This window comes from Monomorium pharaonis, chromosome 6 (assembly GCF_013373865.1).
Source record: "Monomorium pharaonis isolate MP-MQ-018 chromosome 6, ASM1337386v2, whole genome shotgun sequence".
In the NCBI taxonomy this organism is placed as follows: Eukaryota; Metazoa; Arthropoda; class Insecta; order Hymenoptera; family Formicidae; genus Monomorium; species Monomorium pharaonis.
The window spans coordinates 26,869,190-26,890,080 of NC_050472.1; the positions used below are offsets into that span (position 1 = coordinate 26,869,190).

At 35.2% G+C, this 20,891-nt stretch overlaps 1 protein-coding gene and 1 non-coding gene across 3 annotated transcripts in view; one reads left to right on the top strand and one right to left on the bottom strand.

Annotated features, from left to right (window-relative positions):
- The window catches only part of LOC105840009, a 13,402-nt gene extending 48 nt beyond the window's left edge, over positions 1–13,354 (bottom strand). Inside the window, exons 1-4 of one of the 2 annotated variants that reach the window (XR_004963650.1) lie at positions 13,270–13,354; positions 9,749–10,229; positions 5,389–5,562; positions 1–2,784 (exon numbers count right to left, since the gene is read on the bottom strand). The exon at positions 1–2,784 is cut by the window's left edge and continues 48 nt beyond it. This is a non-coding gene — a transcript (uncharacterized LOC105840009). Of the gene's footprint in view, positions 5,563–9,748; positions 10,230–13,269 lie in introns of both variants that reach the window. The other variant, XR_004963649.1, reaches the window with a different exon arrangement.
- Positions 13,355–13,413: 59 nt separating this feature from the next.
- Positions 13,414–14,943, top strand: LOC105840010 (NADH dehydrogenase [ubiquinone] 1 beta subcomplex subunit 5, mitochondrial). Its single transcript, XM_012686712.3, has 3 exons — positions 13,414–13,561; positions 14,180–14,391; positions 14,567–14,943. Exons 1-3 carry the CDS (start codon positions 13,477–13,479, stop codon positions 14,813–14,815), a joined length of 546 nt encoding a protein of 181 aa, XP_012542166.1. The 5' UTR covers positions 13,414–13,476; the 3' UTR covers positions 14,816–14,943.
- Positions 14,944–20,891: the final 5,948 nt, after the last annotated feature.

Genomic DNA, 20,891 nt, shown 5'->3' on the forward strand with positions numbered 1-20,891 from the left:
TTCATTTAAATCTTCTCGGCTCCATAAATATTTATCGCGCCGATTCTTGCCGCGTGTTTTATTTTCTTTCGCGAGTTTTGTACGTCAAAACAATTTGATATCGCAACGCATAATCATCGAAATTGAATTTTGACCGATGTAATTACGCCTTGTTAAATTTATTGTAACGTTACAATAAATGATATGTGAACATTTTTTATTGCAGTAGCGTAATGTCTTGATGTTTCATCGTGATTCAATATTTCTAGTATTTGATTAAAATGTCACGATAATGCTATATTATGTTTAAAGTTATTTTAAAATTAATAGTGCGTGTCATATAGAAAATGCGGTAGAGTTTTATTAATGCGCACTGTGTTAACATGTTTTTTTGCGATCAATCAATATTTTTTATTCCCTATTCTATTTGCTATTTTTTCTAATCGCTTCTAACCAGATTTAGTATAAAATGTCTAGTTCGCTACAAAGTTACAACAAGCCAGCATATTTATATAGCGTCTTTTCGCTCGCAGCTTGACGCACGAAAAAGTCACGTAATTTTCAAAAACAACATGGCGTTTACATTAGTAAAGAAGTAAAGACGTGCTTATCGGTTTTTGTTTTCTCTCATAGACCCTGGGCATCGACGGCTGACACCTATTATACGAATTACGAAAACTGGTTTTTCCGGAATATAGGTCGAAGAGCTTAAGATGAGGGTGCCCTTTTTAATCATTTCAAGTTCTTAGATGCATTTCCGAATACAAATATTATATCATTATTATCATATTCGGATACAATAAAATTTGTTTAATTATGACGATAAAATTAATAATCCTACATCCTCCTCATAATAAAAAAAAATTGTCAAAAAATTATCAAATGGAAATTAACGTAAAATATATATAAAAAGTAATATGTATTAAATGAATAATTTTTATTATCGACTTATAACTGTATCTATAATACGAGCCTTTTTTGTTACAATGTGATATGAAATGTTCGTATATCAATTCGAATAGTCTTGTTCAATTGATTTGCCATACAGAAAAATACAAGCTACGCTGCTTAACGTAGCAGTCTCAAAACAATAGTTCTTAGCCGATTGTCTCGCATAACAATGAGATCACGCGGATCGATTATCGGGTGTGTTGCACTATGGCTCATTTGTCGGGGTGGTCTAATTGACTACGATAAATTAATATCGTTTTAATTTCAGAAAAATAAGTCAAAAATAAAGCTGCAAAAAACAAGAATAATTGACTGATTACTTTCAATGAATGATGATTATTTTTAATCGCCAATATTTTCTTCGTGTTGAACTTCTCTCATAACTTTTTGTTTCGATAGAGAGGCAAATTCGTTGAAAAACAACAGCTGTTTTACAAATATACAGAATATTGTTCATCAGATTTTAATGACATATTTTTTTTAATTTATATTAATTGTTTGAATAAACATTGTAAGTTTTTTCAAGTATAATCATTTTCCACACACGGGCATCGCCGTGATTTTAGCAACATGACGTGACAAAGCGTTTGGAGATGTTCTTTGACGAACGAATGATTGTTCTCGTTGTGAGTTAAAAATAGAGCGACGATCTTGATCTTTGATATATGATACAATTATGTACTTGACGAATTAACGCGCGTTAATTGGCATATTATTGAACACAATAGTTGACTGTGGTTTCTTACCGTAACTAACTGGAAGGCAGATTATAGTTTAACAGATCTATTTGTAACACTTTTATCTCTTTTATGCCAATTTCCACCAATGCAAATTAATTGTGATCTCGGTTGCTCTTTATCTTTTTCTAGTTCTAAGAATTAGAAACAAAAATAGAGAGCAAGTTAAATCGGGATCGAAAGATTCGACATTTAATTGACAAACTGAATTTAAAGCTGGAAATGGCTCGCGCGATCGCACGGCTATCGAAGGGTGGAAGAAAAATCTGAAATCAAGACTTACATTCGCGAGATAAGTTTGACGGAAGTTTAAAAACTTGAGAGACCACAAACAGTGCTCGTTGGAGGCTCCGAGACCGAGTGCAACTCGTTATCATACGATTTCCTGGTTTTTCTGATACTTTGCATAACCCGAAAGAGGAGACAGCCAGGCCGGACTTGTTATTTACGAGTCGTGTACTCCATTCCGTATTCATTGTGTGTCGCGTATGCTTTGTTATTCTAAGCTAACATAAAGACAATATATGCGGCGATAATACCGCGGTTTTATCGCAAAATCCACGAGGCACGTGGTGGGCTTTAAGTAAATTGCAGGTTCTCTTGAAACATCGATTCTATTTATGAAGACACGCCGACTCCGTGTACGACACGGCTGCCGACACGAGGGAGACATGTGCATTTTATTCTTTTATTCGCCGAGCTTATACGTCTCTCGAACGTCTAAATTTTTTATCCCGCTCCCGCGACGCGTAACATCGTCATTAGCAGCGAGTGCGAATGCGCTTGCGGCAAGTGGCATTTGACATTTCGCTGGACGAGTCTTTCACCTCGCTGTACACATCGTCGTCCGAGTCCGGGCCCTAATTGCTACAGGCTGACCTACGTACTTTGCGTACTGTTGAGGGATGTATAGCCACTCGCGAGACTTATTACAGCATTCCTTTCTCGTTCGACTCGCCAGACATATCGGCACCTTGCACCTCTCTCCTCGTCTTACGTGTTATGCTCTGTAGCCTTTGATACACCGGCGCGCGTTTGTTATCTCACGGCGAATCGCGAATCGCTACTGTTGATCGAAAGGAAGGTCCTCCGCGGGATCATCCGGACGGCTGCATTTCTAAAAGTAGAGTGGCGTTATTCAAACTGGCGTAATCAGTCGCAATATTAACCTTGGCCCTGATTCAACAAAAGCCAGTAATATAATACCAGCGCGACACGCGGACAATCGTTGATATATCTTTGCTTACTGCTTTACGGTCGATATATTTTGTTCGACGTTAAAACGACGCGGAAATCATGATTAGTCTAAGATATGCAAAGGCAGAGACGAAATTGAACAACTCGCGACGAGGAATTGGAGATGCGTGAGCTGTTTGAAAATTTCGAATGCGAATCACACATTTTGATAATTTAATAAAATCATATTTATCATGTGATCCAAATATTATTTTCTCAACATAGAAATCTCTTTTTGGTATTATTTGTATATTAAAATTCAACCTAATAATAAGTAAAAGTATTATAAACGATTTGACTCGATTGCATTAAAATTTTATCGATTTGATTCAGCGTGAAAAAGATCCCGATTCGTACATCTCTACGCGGAACACGCGCGTAAATAATAAATTCGATAATATTAAACTATTATCGATAACGATTACCATTAATGGATCCAATATCTATGAAAACACGATTAAGTTACGATATTCCCGATATCAACAGGATTATGTCAAGTGTAATAATTTCATGATAAAGACGCGAGGTATCGCGCCGTTTTGTCACAGTACATTACATTTATCGCGAGTAATGCGATCTCTGCTTATTATCCCGTTGATTAAACAGTTTACGGTAGTTCGATAATCAAATTTACAAGACGACTGCGTCTCATATTTTTAGTTTCCTCGGAAAAAAATGCAACAACCTTGCGAGAATATTTTACAGCGTAACTTCCTTTCATTCTCGGGATTTCATGATTCGGGATCGTTTTTTTTGTGCAACCATCACGCACGAGTTACATCATCGTTTTCGCGTCATATACACGTGATACATTCCTCGTGCCAAACAAGCCAACGAAAAGATTTTGACTTATTCCCAGCAATCCGTTTTATTTCACGACGAATAAACGTTATAACCAATTAAGAAAAATCGTTTTTTTTTCCTTATTAATTCTTCATTAAAGATTCCTAGTAAAAATTTTTCTCTGAATTTTTCATTTAATTTTTTAGAATTTTTGTATAAATTTTTTAAAAATGTTATACAATTTATCCAGAAAGTTTGAAAAATTTTTTAAATTATATTAAAAATTCTAAGAAAAATTTTCACCAGAAATCTTTAACGAAAATGAGATTATGACAGCACGAATATGTGAAAGAAACATCCACAAATTTGAATTTAGTCCCACCGATGTCTTTACGATATTCAGAGACCACTTATCAAGAGAACCTAACGTCATACATAACGTCACTTGGGATCAAAGATTAATTGATGAGCAATCACGCAATCGAATGCGAATTCATCTTTTGACTGCGATCTCAAAAATTTGTTGCCAATAATTCAAAAACTCTCTGCCGAAACATTAACGCGTGACCAAACTTTCTATTTCTATTTCCATTTTTGAAATCATATTTAATTTTTGTCTAAGAATTTAGGATTAGTAACTCTATAATGCTACAATAAATTATTTTTATGTTAATTCATGTTTAGTAATTTTGGTTATTAAAATTGTGATAGTTTAAAATAAGATTTGTAAAAATTAAAATAAGATTAGTCAAAACTTGAAATAACATTCGACGGTTTACAGCGTTATGAGCGATAATGCGATAATTTAGCAATTTGCTTTCAAATGTATGTCACCGATATTTTTAAGTTCTTAAATTAGCAACAATTAAAATACACTTACATTTTAAAGACAACTATCATATGTTTTTCCCGACTTAAAACCGTATTCTGAAAATTATTATCGGACGGAAATTGCCTTATAACTGCGGCAATTTTGCAATCAATTGTACCCGAATATAAACTGTACTCTAAAGTAATATTATGTTTCCTGCATTCTTATGGTGAAAGCAAGGAAGAGGAATTTTCGAGAAATTTTCGAAGAATTTAAAACAATAGGTATCCCAAGACCTTTCTGCCTTTCTGCCGAAATATAAAAGAAATCTTTTTTGTTGACTTATCTAAAGATATCTGTAAGCACAAACTGTCCGATCGAATATAATAAAAAAACCATCAAGCTTGTAGACTATGTACTTTAAAGCTTTGTCGGATATTATGTACAAACGAACAAGCAAGAAGGGACAAAGAATAAGGTATGCCTCAAAGGGCGAAGAAAAATTCTGCCGGGATTAAGATCTTTGATGGATTATTTTCGTAGAAATGAATCTTGAGTTTACTTTTTCAATCGCCAGTGCCCGCCTATTCATAGTAAAAGAACCTCTTGTATATTTTTCGTCGAAATTAAAAGAATTATTGTTCGCGCAAGATTAAAATTATCATCTAAATAAATCTCAATCCATTATTAATTCGACTTGCTATTTATCTCGCATATCTTTAAGTGCTCTCCAATAATTAATTATATGATTAATTATAGAATCAATAAATCGAAAGAATATCGATGCGGTTAATTCAATGAGACAATAATTATCGAAGCATAACTGTGCACTCCTATATTTTAAAACGGTGATATCTGTGACGGAAATAAACTTATCAGTAATGCATTCACCTTAATGAATAAGGATCCATCGTGCTTCTTTCTTCTTAATACTGTTATAGGTAGAACACGCGTGCCCGTATTTCTTTTCCTTCCTACTGATTAGCGCTGGTCAAGTAGGCGTCCCCCTTCGACGAATAGGCCCTCGTCAACTCTTTCTCTCCACGTTGGCAAACATTTTAGAGTCTGAAATGAAATACCATAGTACCACTTGTATTATAAAAAATGTAACATCTATTACGTAACCTTGCAAATTTTGCCTCCAACTGATATACAGATATGATATATTTGCAACATGATTGTGTAACATCAAAATTTCTACAGAATTCTAATTAGTTATAAAATACAGATTCTTGAGTAACCATTCGCGGAGTAATGTTGCCTCACAGCTATCTTATATATTTTGAACAAAAACCATCCAATATCTCGGTCACAACGATGCAGCAACTTTTGTGATTATTGCGTCGCGTGCGGATCAGTGACTTTCTATGTCGGATGTAAAACCGATTTTTCTCCTTGCATCATTGCGCGTCGCGATCAAAACGGTAAGATATGCGTTTTCTACCAATTTTCTCTCATTTTTATTTATTATTATTATTATTATACCTAATTTTTCTCTCTTATATATTCTATTATTTTTTTAATTATTAAATTAACAAGGTTGGGTAGTAACTAGTTCAAAAGTTAGAAATTAAGTAATACAACAAAAAAATTAATAACTTTTAACTTATTTCATTTTAAATAAGTCATATTTAATTTTAATTTATTGATTTTAAAACATATAAATTTAATTAATTTCTATAAGAAAATAACTTTTCTCCTAAAAGTTAACATTTAAACATTAATTTAATTTAGTTTAAAAAAATATTAACTCACTCAATCTTGTATAAATTAATAGATTGAGATAAAATAAAATAATAAAAAAAGTAAGTCCATTAATTTGGAACGAGTATCATTAGTCGTTCATTTTCCATGGTCGTTATGAGCTTTTTTACATACTTATTTGCAGGAAACTGCTAGGTAACACTAAGTGCAACTCGTGCTGAGTAAAACGAGCGTTCGCGTGAGTGGATTACTGCCTCGTTTCAGTGACTTCTACGCTCTAGCACGGGCTACCATCAATGTTTCTCCAGTGACTAACGATCACCACCATAAGTCCCAAGAAGAAGAGTCGAGCCCAACGTATAACCAGCGATTTCATCTAAATTGCTCGCACGCGCGCGCGCGTCTTATCCGACTTTCATCCCGCATGATTTCCACCAACGACCTGCGAGCACCAATGAACCGAGAAACCATCAACCAGCGACTGGATCCAGAATTCAACGGAGAATAAAACTGTACTGAGAGAGAGTGTGTGTGTGTGTGTGTGTGTGTAAAATAAAGCAGTGTCATGAAACAAAAATAACTTTTTGATCGAGCGCGTTTATCGGAAATAAAATCTCATTACAGGCATCATTATGTTCTTTCGATTAAAACTCTCTTTAGTAATGGTTTGATCGAGTCAACACACGATTTCGCGCTCGCTTGTGCTGTTGAACAAACGTCACTGTTATTCAGCGATACAAAATCTCGCACGAGCGAAGTACAAATCACTGACAGCCTTTTTGCGCGTCGCAATCTTTTTTCCTCTCCCGCGCCAAAAGAGGAGAGAATCGATTGGCAGACCTGAGATAATTTATGCGCGTCGCAAAGAAAGACTCGCAGCAAATACCGTAATAACGTTACGTAGAGCGATCCATCATGTCGCGAACGCCGGTTTATTATTGGCGGCCGTTAAAAACTTGAGAAAACTCTGCAAATTCCCCGGACTAAGAGTCGGCGCGCGGTAATGTACAACTTTCCTCAGCATTTCGAGAAGTATCCCGATACGTGCACTTAGTGCCGTGAAAGCGATGCGCCTTTAAATTGTGTCGCACGACGAGCACGAAGAATTCGGAGTTTAGAAAAAAGAAAATCGTCGCGATCCGTTGCAAATTATTATTACAAAAAATTCACATTAATTCTTTTTAAATCTGTAATAATAAATTTAAAACACTGAAACGTTTAAAATTACTAAAGATGCCTCAGCTTTAAATGTTTTAGTATTATTTATTAAAAACGAAGACAGAAGTAAAACATTTTAATATTTTAAAATTAAATACTTCTTTTTTTAGATGCAGACAAATTATTTTACGCCGGTGATGCATTTAAGTCTGAGTTAAACAAAATTTCTAGATAAAGTCTTACATATGACAAACAAAGGAAGAATCGTTAGTCTCATGTGAGGTCGAGCTAGTTCAGGCTTCAGTTGAAGTCAAAGGGGAGACAAATGGTAACATACTATCTTATTTCTTTTGTCTCTTTAGCAGTGTGTAAAACATAATAGAGGAAACAAACTATTTGTCTCTTCGTCGGTTTTGCCTAAACTGACGTAACCAAGTTGCAATATTAATGCAATCGATCCTATCATCCTACGAGATTCTCGTTGCAATATCACCGTGAGACAGATCGTCACTTCGCGGGACAAAGATCGTAAATGTCGCCTGTTACGATTGCACGAGAAAGCAATTGCACAACTGTAGGTGGAAAAAATGAAGCGTGAACGTCACTCTGCTAATTTAAGAGATTGAGACCGATGTATAAGTTCCGAATCTGTGATGTAATGTAAGCGATTGTAAAGCACAATTATATTGCAGACACAGTTTTTTCTCTTTTTCAACTTTCTATCAACGTTAAATTTAATCTTGGTTTTTATATGTAAAATTAAAAAAATAAAAAAAGTCAAACCAAGCTTAAAGCTAATCAGCATTAAGGTAATATACTTACAATTACGATCACGCTGTTGTAAAACAGCTTGGACGCGACAGGATGTACAACAAGAAAAGCGTGCGATGATGAATCTTCTGTCGTCATTGAAAATCGTATTCACTGAGGTAACGAGTCTCAATACTTAATTTAAATGTAATTATAAAATTATTAAAATTTTATACCGGCTATCAATTATCGGCTATCATGTTGATATTATTCGATAAATGACTGTTGTAATCAAACTTTCTACCGTAATCTGATAAACTGATTAATTGAAAAGTTTTATCTCTATGTCTTCTTGCGTTCATAAATAAAAACTATTTCCAATATGAATTCCATTTGAAATATATTCATCGATCTCATCGCACTGCTACTATTTCTTGAAAGTTTATTTTTTTTTTCGAATCAGAAAATCCTACAAAATTAAATCCGTTAAAAAAATTGAAGTTTTTATTATAGAGAAATCTGTTTATACATTGCGATTCATTTTTGCTTTTAGTAAAAATTGACATAAAAGAAAAAAATAATTTTTGCTGCAGGACTTTCGAAATGTGATTCAATTCAACGTATCGACGATTTATTGTTAGGTGTTTCTGCAATTAACCTTCAAAATACAATTCAATTAGAGAATGTCTGATTTAAAGTACATCGTTTAATGTATGTAAAAAAAATTTGATTTAATTCGTAATTGCTAATTTCTTCTCTGAAATTTGCAAGTACTAGAAACTAGAAAACGCGATTTCAGACAAATATTTTATACAGATGCTCGAACATAAGTCAAATAGAACGATCTATGAAAATGAGAAATTTTTGTATTAATACTTTAAAAGTATTAAAAAAGCGAGACACACGTAAGAGAGGTATCTACCTTTAAAACTGAGTTACAAGCTGTCTCGCGGAGCACGATAAAGTTTCCCCACAAATTTCCGAATCGATTCGACGCATCAGACATTCTGGTGGTCCGCTCGGCCTCTCTGTAGCTCCACGCTCCGAATGTTTACAAGAACCCGCGAGAATCGATCGATCCGCTCTGAGGATCAACGCCCCGACGTGACGTCACACAGCGCACACAGGACCGACGGTAAATAAACCAACAGGTAAAACGCGCCCGTCCCTTTCGGATGCACTTGCCTATTTCCTCTTCCTTTTTTTTTCCTCCCGTGAGACGTGTACAGTTATTCTCTGATTCCCTTTCAAACGCCGATAAAGGTGCAGGCAAAATGAGCTGTCTTGAGACAACAATGAGAGACGACTTGACGACAATTTAAAATATCATCCTCGAAATCGCGATACAAACAACAATAAACGTTTTACAAAATACATACGAACCGATCGAAAATAAAGAGGAAATTCTCGAGTAATACGGAATATATTTGGGTTTTCTGAAACTCTGGAGAGGACAGGAGAGTACCATTCCATGCACGGCTACCGATAGTGTTGTCGGTTCGTTGTGTTACGTTCCGCACATACTTTGATATATAAAAAAATATTGCACAATGACGGTAGCCGTGTATAGAGAAATAATACCCCTGAGCTGCTGGAATTACACGTGAATTCAGATGTCTGTCTCTGGTCGAGCACTCACCTCCCTAGGCCGCTTCAGGAATCGATCCTCCGCGGCGCGCCAGGAGCAGGCAGATACCGGGAGCAGCTGGCAACAGGACAAAACAATCGGAGACACTCGCGGGATCGGGGACCCTTCTTCCTCTCGTAGAGCACGCGCAACACGATGCGACGTCGACGAAGCCGATTCGAATCGACCGGAATAGCACGCGCAACTGGACCTTCTTGCTCAGCGGTTGCTAGACGACTGAGGGGCCTCGAAAACCTCGTCGCCTCGTTGCTCCTTCCCCTTCGGCTTTGCCTGCGTTACGCATCCGCATCCTGTCACGTGGTGGTGGTGGTGGTGGTGGTGGTCTGTCTAAGGGTTGCTGAGGCTCCACTGCTGTCGCCGTCGCCGTCGCCAATCGTCGGCTGCTCGACCGATGATGCCTGGTCTATCCATCAGCTGTGCGAACTTCCTCCGCTTTCTTCGCGTAGCCTCGTAATGTGGGACTCATATGTTTCTGGAAGAGATATGTCCTTTGTGACAAAATTGTAGTAATCTTTCATATACGCGAAGGCGGTTGTTTTTCGATCTTTTCTTTGTTTCCGAATAATTTCCGTTACTTTTATAAAATATGAATTAAAAAATTCTTCAATGACTCTTATGTGTACTTTAACATCTCTGGAAAATGTAATATTTGCCACACATAACTGTGCCTGTAAATTTCGAGATTACGCTTTGTTTATGTTATGTTCACACAACATTTTTTCTTCATGTAAACAATACAAGCAAAGCGAATTATCATAAATTGGATAACACAAGATTGTTAATGTATCTGATATTAGTATCGGTAAAATAAAAATATGTAACATCAAATATTAAAAAACAAAATAATATTCACTATTTCTGTTGGAATCTGAATCTTTAATGATAAACAGACTATCGTTGCTTAGATGACTCAGTTCATTTATCGAACATTACGAATTAATTAGAAACGCTGCACGAGAGGTCGATGATCGCGACTTATATTCTTATCCATGCTTCCGTTTTTTTTTCTAACATCCGTGCGATAAGTAAGTTATAGAACCAACTATATTTTGTTAATGAAAGTATTAAGAGAGAAAAAAGAAAGAGGACTGTATGGTATAGTGATCATATGGAACTTTTACTAATAACTGAAAAATTCTTCTTGAAAGATATTTAAAAAAATACTTTTTAAATAAAAATATGATACAGTACAAAATTGGCCAGTAATTAATATTTATTGTAAGTATTAAAAGCACTGTTTGTTAGTACTTTCAATACTCAAAATAAATAACTGGTCTATTTAATATTGCCCAGTATTACATTTTTGTATGGGTTGTTACATATTGATCATATGTTTTTTAAATTTCTGAAAGATATCTTTAAAATATTTGAGATATCTAACACAATTTGTCAGAATATGGCATATAAAAGATGAAAAAATACAAAACATTTCACGATATAGTAAGAAATCTTTATGTTGTAGGTAGATGCCTTCGACAAAAATAACCTGAGCTTTATATATTTTCCAATGAAATCCCTTTTCAGGTAAAATTTCTTAAGATGCCAACTCATCATTATTTATATATTATAAATGATATATTTAAAAGTTTGAATCATCTCAGAAAGAATTAAAAAAAATTCAAATTCATTTGTTTTTATAATAATTAAGCAACTTTTACTAATTTTCTATGAAAATTTAATCACGATGTATTAATATGAGACAATAATATAATAAACAAATAAAAATACATTATATATGTATATTCTATACATATTTATGTAATAAATATACGTATATAAAATAAAAAAGCATTTGGGCCTAAGACGAAAAAATAAAGAATAGAAAACTTATGAAATTAACAATATAAGATTAAAATTTTCAGGAACTATGCTTCCTCGCAAAATCGCAAAATAAATAAAACGAATCTATTTCCTCGTGATGCAAAAAGATACGTACAATTCCAATAAAAGGAGACCTATCTCTATTGTATATCGATCCGCACTAAATCGGTGACTCATTCTCCATCGCGCTATCGTTTCGTGCAACACCGTTATCCTTAATCTTTGACGTTATCGAAGCTAGAGCAGGAAATGTTTGTACGACGTCGTGCGTATTGGCGCGCTTGGAATTCCTCCGATTGTGAATCAGCTGTTTTCGAGAAAGAGAGAAAAGGAGAGAAACGGCTAGCGCAACTCCGAAGATCCATTGTGCGCAGGAATCCTGCAGCAGGATGAATAGTTAAGATAATTTTGCGCGATGCTCCAATGATCTCTTAGGCAATGCGATATATTATAAGCAGCAAAAAAAGATAGAATTTCAAATTTACGTGGTATAATATTTTCTATTTGCGATAAAAGCGAGAAAAATTACGCACTTTCGCGCGCCCTTGCACTTTCATTTAAAATTTTAATTTTTAATTTCGTAGTTTCTTAAATTTCCGTTGCAGTTTGAGAATTTTTATTCGAAACAAAGTGGTTTTTTTCCATCTCGATTACGATCACTGACGTCAGAGCTTTCGCGGGCGAAGCAATAACATTAAGAGCTCGTTATTGAAATTAGCGACAAGCAAAACTTTTTTCTTTCCTTCCGTGGAACTTTTAAAAAACTCTTTTATCACGTACGTTGCATGATTTACATAATTATTACGCACCGCTGTTATATTTCGCTTTTTCTCTTTTTCTCTCTCGTTCCCTCTCTCCTACCCTCTTTCTCTATTTTTTTTAGAACTTCTTAAAGATGTTATATTTTTAGAATGTATATTATTACTTTTGGTTTTAAGAGAACTCAAGAGAATTTGTGCCTCATAGCGCGTAATAAATGATGCGTCTCTCTTCTTTTCACTTTTCTCTTTTACATAGAAATATTAATTAAAATCTAAAAATCGGCGGTACGAACTAGAATTTTCTCAGATTCTATCACACGAATTACCGAGTGTTCGGTAATTTACAATCATTTCTCAAGTTCAATTGCTCACTTGATCCGGCTTAATTGACGGTATACGTACGTATCACCGTTTATTGTTACGGATTGTGTTGATGTAAACGTGTTGAGGCGTAACAAAATGATTTCCTACTCAATGGACGCAAATGATGTTTAAAGCTGAAAATAATTCTTTTCTAATATCAATGTTGTATCAAGTATTCTCCGTAATACTTTTTCAACGTTGAGATTTACAATCTTCTTTTCGAAAATAAATTAAATCCCATGTTCAAATAAGTTAAAATTAAGTTAAAAAAATGTTTAGGCTCAGGATTAAATTATGTAAAATGCTGTGTGTGTCAGCTAGATATGCCACTACAGATATAGTCAACTTCCAAGTCATTGTCATCCGAAGAATAACATTCCTTGAGAACAAAAACTGACAATAAGAATAATAACCTCCTCCCTTGAGAAAGGGAGGTTATTATTCCTTCGGATTACTTGGAAGCCGAACATCTGCGGTGCATACCTAATAAATTACCACTAGAGGTGAGATATACTTCGTACACAAACATTTGACACTTATAATTACCCTTGACCTTTGTATACTTACTTAGTTCTAACAACCTGTGCGGCTCATTAGCCCTTTCTTTGTATATTGTAAATTTTATTATTCTCTCATCGAACCGCAATGATAAAAGTAACACTCTTTTTTATCTTTAGTCGATAAAGAAGTGTCTTGAATTATCGGTATATTTTTGAGCTCGCGCACCGCAGTACCGCACTCGCGTGTCCGTACTGTTCGTCCTGTCGGAGAAAAATGGCGGTGTGGAGTAGCATTTTGCGTGCCGCGAGGCAAAGGATTCTGCAAAACAGCGGATCTGGAACGGCATTGTTGAAAAACGGTGATTATCCGTGCGCGATCGCGATCGTCGGACGAGTGTTTTTTGTTTTATCGAACGCGCTTCTGCGAGAGCCGACAGTGTTTTGTTACGCAACAACCGCGCAGTGCATTTAGAGTTTGACTTTTTTCGGACGTAACTCGTGTCATAGAACAAGGGTTATATTCAAATTCAAATGAACGCGCAGAGAATCTTTATGGAACATTATAGATTTTCCATTGCTCATCGCTAATTTCGACAATTATTTTACTTTCTCTCCCTCCCCTCCCCATTTTGAGCTGACAATTAACGTATGGACGTACACACACACGCACACGTCCTGTTATCAGTATAAAAAAAATCTATAACGAATTCGCTTGTGCCATTTATTAGAAATGATTCTGATCTACCTCGTATTGACTCGATTGACCTTCTGTTAACATCCTGTATTTCATCGTCATCGTAAATTGAGCCATAAAAAGTCGAACGCATGATTATGTCAGCTGATCATTTGGAATTCTACCGGCGTGGAATTTTCGATTCGACCTCTCTCTTTCTCTCTCGTCGAAGCTTAATTGATTTACTTTTTTACTTTTACAACAGCAGCGCGAGCCAAATCAAAAGTTTCTCTTGTGTTCCCAGGGCAAATAAGATGCATGTCTGAGGACCGTACCTTAAACATACAACCGAGCCGTTTTCAATGGCACAAGACGAAAGATTACTTTCACTTTTACTTCTTGCTCGGTGCAATCCCCGTTGGAATCGCAATCACCTTGGTTAACGTGTTTATCGGTCCCGCCACGCTCGAGGAGATCCCCGAGGGTTACGTTCCAAAGGAATGGGAGTATCTGCAGGTAAAGCGACTCCGCAGACGTGACCAATAGCATTAAATAATATTCCTCTAAATCAGGACTCCTCAACTTATCTGGTTGATATTTTTTATTGGAATATTTTGAATGTTTTTATAAAAGCAATAGTCTTTTATCTTAAAAAAGGTATATTACAATTCTCATTTCTCATTTGTTTCAGCATCCAATTAAAAGATTTCTCCAACGCTACTTCTTCCCGTCTCCGCAGCAGGAATACGAAAAGTATCTGCATCACATATATCACGAGTGCCAGGTCAGGAAAGTCAGGGTTCTCGAACAACAAGTCAACGCCGCGATGGCCGATCGTCGCGATTACAGAGGCCCATACTTCAAGGAGTTCTATGGCGCGAAGTATCTACACTTGTACAATAAGTCTTTGGAGGAGAGAAGCAAGCTTGAGGGCAGTTAAGCTTTTAACTTGGTTGACTTATGTTGCAGAGAACCCTATGCGGTTTCAAATCTCTGCTGGTAAATACATCGCATTGTACAGTTATTATATACATAGTTATAGTTAATAAAGTCTTAATTAAAATTTTCTCTGGGTGAAAATAATAATAACGACACATTGAAATAAGTATTTCTTGCAATTTGTGTATATGTTAATATAAAATAACAATAACAATACAATTACAAACATAATTTTATTTTTTATTAGACTAACTTGAAAACACGGGAACTTCTTACTTTTTGCAAAAAAGTATTGCACATTAAATATATGAAAATAGAGATTTCTTAATTAACGCACGCCTAATTTAACAATAGTTTATCACTCGTACAACTAGTACCGCAATTGTCAATGACACCTTTTTAAGTCCGGATCAAGTTTTACAGCAGGAACTACAATGACCAAGATTTATAATCAATATTTCAATTGAAATCGATCGTAATAAATAATATAATATTAAATTTTACTAATAACTATAAATCGACGCTAATTAGCTTTTAACCAAATATTTTATACGGTGATATTGCTTATATGGATCTTCTGTGATAATTAAAAGCGCAAACAATAAAATTTAAAGCTTTTTAAAAAGATGAAGTCATTAGTGTGAGATCAACTTCGCGATAAGGAAGTTGATCTTCCACGTGGATCATACTCGCAATTATGTGACATGCGACCTGTGGAACAATAAGGAAGGCACATTTGTTGCTTTTACGGAAAAACGTCGCATTTCCGCGAAGCCCGCATCTCACGATTCTCATTGATAAACGCGATTGTTTCGTCGAACGCGTTAACGATACGTTGATCGCCGCTATAACCCGTGGTACACTGGTCATTGTCAAGGCCGCCCCGTACATCTTGCATAATCCATACTCGTGTACGCACTCACGCGCGAATACACTTATCTCGACTCCCGAGTCAGCGAGCACGCAAACAGCCGATCGGCTCCGTGTTTCAGATTCAGTCGCTGAATTTTCCATTCCTTTTGTCCGTCTCTAATTTGCACTTGAATATATTATGTGTGCAATCGCTAAATCTTTATAATTTCTTGGGCATAATAACGTCCAACAATAATCGCGGACAGCCGCGATTATTTGTCATTTGCCAGCTCTGACAGCATTGTGACGTTTGTTCGTCCTCGTTAGACGGATACTCCTAATTAATGCGCGTTTTTTCGAGGATGAAGCAAACGACTGATAAATAATACACCGGGATGAGTTTTATTCTTTTTTTTTAATGTTCAAATTATAATTTTTACGAGAACGTTAACAAATATTAACTTTTCTATTACGAAATCGTTTGTAGATATATGTAATTATAATTAATTGTGGTGGTAGTGGTGATAATTATGCATGGGATATATTATTAATATGAATAGACGCCTCTAGAAAACGTCTCTAGAAATTTAACAATTATTTGCTTACATCCTGCACGTATACAGAATATTGACGCATGTGACGTAACAGCGCACTTTCCGCATTGTTGCCGACATTTCTGCCTCATCTTTCATCCGAAATCGGCGTCCACTAAATCTAATGATTTCGCTGGATGCTCGACTGACTCTCGGCGAAAGTCTGTAGTTCTCGGCAGTGAGCCTGTGAAATGACTGTGCAAATTTATTGTCCTTTAAACGTTAGCTAAATTTTTTATAGTATAACCCGAGAAAGATGGATCTCATCAATCAAAACATCTTGACGGTTAGGACACGTGTGAGAGCGAAATTAGTTGATTATAATACTATTTGATAAGTGGCCGATGTTAATTTCCTCATCGACGAGCGCAGATCGCATCATCTGCGCAATCGGTAAAAATTTAATTGCCAATGTCTGTTGCAAAAAATTCATGTGCAACAGGAAAAGAATGCACATGTCCGGCGATACGCGTGCCCGATTATCGTACTTCATTTTTTTTGCCATTCGGGTAAAATGCGGCTTATCGGTCTTCGATTGTAAATCTTGCTAATCGCTTTAGCGGCAGGCTGAATCATGGACAATTACGTGTTACGTCTTGTACATGCACGATCTCGTGAATGTAGTGAATCGAGTACGATAAACCTATTACAGCATACGTGCGAATTACAACGTGGTGCATACGTAATCGCACATGATCATAAACGCTTTTGCGAGATATTTTCTAAAATCCTTCATAATAAACGTATAATCACATCTATGAGATAATGACAGCGTTCTTTATCGTCAATTGTTCTCAACTGCAATTAAAGCAAATCGTCCTGAACAAATTGCTCACGGGAATTCGCAACTGTTGCAAAAAAAAGAGAAGAAATATATACATATTCAGTGGTACTCTAATGCACAATGTCACGTCCCTTATCGCGCGATTCTGTTGTGCTTCTCGCCCTGTTATTATATCATAATTATGCAAGGATACGTAATAACAAGACGTGATACATTATCGGAATCGCTTTATCCTTCGACCCGTGCAAATCGATTCCGGTCTTTCTTCGCGAGTGTTTCCTTCGATGGAAATGTTTACGCAGAAGCCGGTTGCTATAATTAACAATGTGTGCATATAGAAACATTTCTATTGATAAAATATTCCACAAAACTTCCTTTGAAGATTACATTTATTTTGAAAATAATGAAAAAATGCGGAAAGAATAAAAAATTACATATTGTTCAATATTACAAATTTGAAATTAATACTAAAAATTTAGCGGTAATTTTCTATGTCAGTCTTAGATATTATTTTAATAAAAATTTGAGATGACATGATTTCTATGTGTCTTACAAAAGATGCAAAGTTTGCCTCTCTATTACATTGTTTAAGCTGCAAATAATCGCGGTTAGGATTTAAAACAAATTGCTGTAAATTGTTTTGCCATTACAAATTAACAATTGCAAATTAACAATCGCGCGATTCATGATCAACCGTATAATAATGGTATAATAAGCTCACGATTAATGAATGCCGACGACTGAGCTATTATCGTTTGACAGATCTCGTCACACGATGAACAGCAATCAGTTCGCGCTCAAAACAACCTCTTGAATTTTTCTCCGTGTCATACGGGCGAAAAAAAAATACACAATCCAACTGATAGATTTTTAAGGGTAAAGTGGAGAAGATCATATTCTCGAATTTACATAACAGGTACATCGGGAATGTCGCGTCACGCGATCGTATGCACATATGCACTTACAACTGTAACGATAGGGTACGGGGACAGTTTTTATATGCAATTTCGTTTGTACGTCACATTATAGGATCAGGAAGTTAAGATTGCACATCTGATCGATCGTCGCCGTCGTAATACGCGAGAATTATCGCGAAAAGTCGCTGTGCCTCGATTGCACCTTACGTCTCGTACCGAGAGAGAGAGAGATCTCATATCAAACCTTAAATTTTAAATTACCACAATTCTCTTCAACGAGACTGCAGCCCCACTAGAAAAATACCACATGCATTTCTTTCGCGATCATAACAAATGTATAATGGACGCGATCAAAATGAATCTCTGACTTTTACCGACACTACACAGAAGAAAAGAATATTGTTGTTTTGACAATATCTTCAGTTTCAAAACGGAAATCTTGAAATGAGATTATATTGCATTAAATAAAAAAGATTTACTTAAATGAATTTTATTTTATAGTATTTAATCAAGAAAATGATATTCTTGTTATTTAAGAATAATTTTCTTGAATGGAAAGGAAAAAATGTTGGATAAAAAATACTACATGTTTAAACCGAAGATTATAATTTTCTTAGAATAAAATTAACAAAACAATTATACTAAATTCTTGAAATAACACTTATAATATTGAAATAAGACTATAATATTTTGAAGATTTTAATATTTCAAGATTTTCAAATTCTTCTAAGAAGATTATATATTGTTGCTTATATATGAAACAATAATCGCGGCAATTTGAATACATAAGTTTCAATTTGAGAGTAATTTTCTTTCTGTGTATCATCGAACAAAACTATCAATATAATAAGCGTTCTCCATAGCCTGCGATTTAGAAAAATAGAAAAAAGAATTAATCTTTAATTCCTTCTTCTTCAACGGTCAAAGAAAAGTTCTGGTTTTATTACAGTATAATTTTTGGGAAGGGTTGTGTGTTTTCTTATATATATATATATATATATATATATATATATATATATATATTCTTTCTTATATATATATATATTTTTTTTAATTTATGATGTATATACTAGCCACGAAACTAATTGCCTGGACAGAGAATATTGGAAGTTTACTTTATGTTACAAATTCAACAAATATAATTTTTTCAAATAAATTAACCTTTGGGAATAATAATTTTTGTGTCAGTAATTTTCATCAGAAGCAAACTTAGATGCTTGACGATTAGCTGTCGATCTTCTTTGAAAATCGAGTGTAGATATAGCGTAGATTTTCTTTTTCAATCATCTGGAGATAATCCTCTGGCGGGATTCTCATCGACGACAGAAGGTCGTCGTAATCGGTAACGGAAGTAACCGTCGAGGCTCTCACAATTTGCATAAAAGTCATTTGTCACGGAGATAGAAGCTTCCTGGGTTAAAACTGATCCTTGAGCGTGTTTCCTGATCGAAACTTTCGTTTGTTCATCCGGATCATCGGCGAGACCAGCGGGCCGAGACCTTGGAGCGGAAATGCGGACTTAAGATTTATCAGTTTGGATCCTTTCTAACAATCTCTCTCGATTGCGATACACAAATTTTTAATCTTAAATTTATGGGAATAAACTTTCGAAATTAGAAAATTGCAATAAATTTTAATTTTATCATATAAAAAAAAGAGTATTAAACATTAGTATTATTGTTTAACGTGTAACTCATTTTATAGCGCATTTCTCTGTCTCGTTGGAAAATGTTAAGCATACAAAATTTTTCTACATGTCATCACATATGATATCGATTAATTTTACGTCTTAAAACAATAATGATGACAAGTTCCATCCACACGTTAATCACACGCGAATATAATTTCCGCGAAGATGTCATTTCGGAGTATATGTACCGAGTTGATAAATAAGACAATATATCGTTGACGAAGTAAGATGAAATCACGGCGGATATATCTTACCATTTCTATCTCGTCTATTTTCCTATGTAAACTCCCAGAGGCACAACGTAAAAAGGATTTTCAGGTCAGTCGAGAAAAAGAGAGGAAGAGGGAGCGATCTCCTTGGATCGAAATTGATTTCGAAGGCCATAAAGATCGTATAATTCTCAGTGGTTGAAAGGGACCGAAAGCATAAAGGTGCATCAAGGAAACGCGCACAAAAAGCATGTAAGCGCCAATTAAGCAAGAAAATCTACGCGAATGCGATTAAAAATATATCGAATGAAACGGATCGATTGTATCGAATCAGCAAGTCGATTCGAGTGTTGCTTGCAATTTTTTAGGCAAAGCTGTTTTTTTTATCCAAACAATAATAAATACATATGAACTATACTTCAGTCTGATAAATTAAAATTTGTACTAATTAACTTCATTAAATTGTAAAAAATAATTAATACCTAATTTTGGAGAATTTACTTAAATCAATTAAAAATTAATATTTCTTATATCAAAAAAGAGAGGGGGGAGGGGAGACGAAATGCAAGGATAAAATGCATTTTCGCAGGTCAGGGACACGTACTAATCGCGATTGCTCTTATTGTCGTTAACGTTTACTTTTTATCGCAAGCAATAGTACTTTGCAATCACTAAGGAGGCCATGCCTCCCGCCGCGAATGGATGTAAACCGTGTTTAAACGTGTTTAACTGTGTTTAATATACCAATACACCGATCGTAATCGGCTGGATACCTGCCGTGAAGTTCGTGCGATCGCGTAAAGATAACAAACTTTTTTTTTAAAGAGCCTCGAAGTAATCGTCGACTGCCAGCGGCACTCGTCACCCTCTAAGGTGACTTCAGCTACACGGAGAGAATTTTCTCTTAAAATTTACCCTCGAAATCTGATAATTGTGGGATAATATGTGACCTCGAGGAATTTTACTATACTTTTTAATAAAATTTACTATACTTTCAGTAAATTGTACTAAAAACATAGTAAATTTCACTAT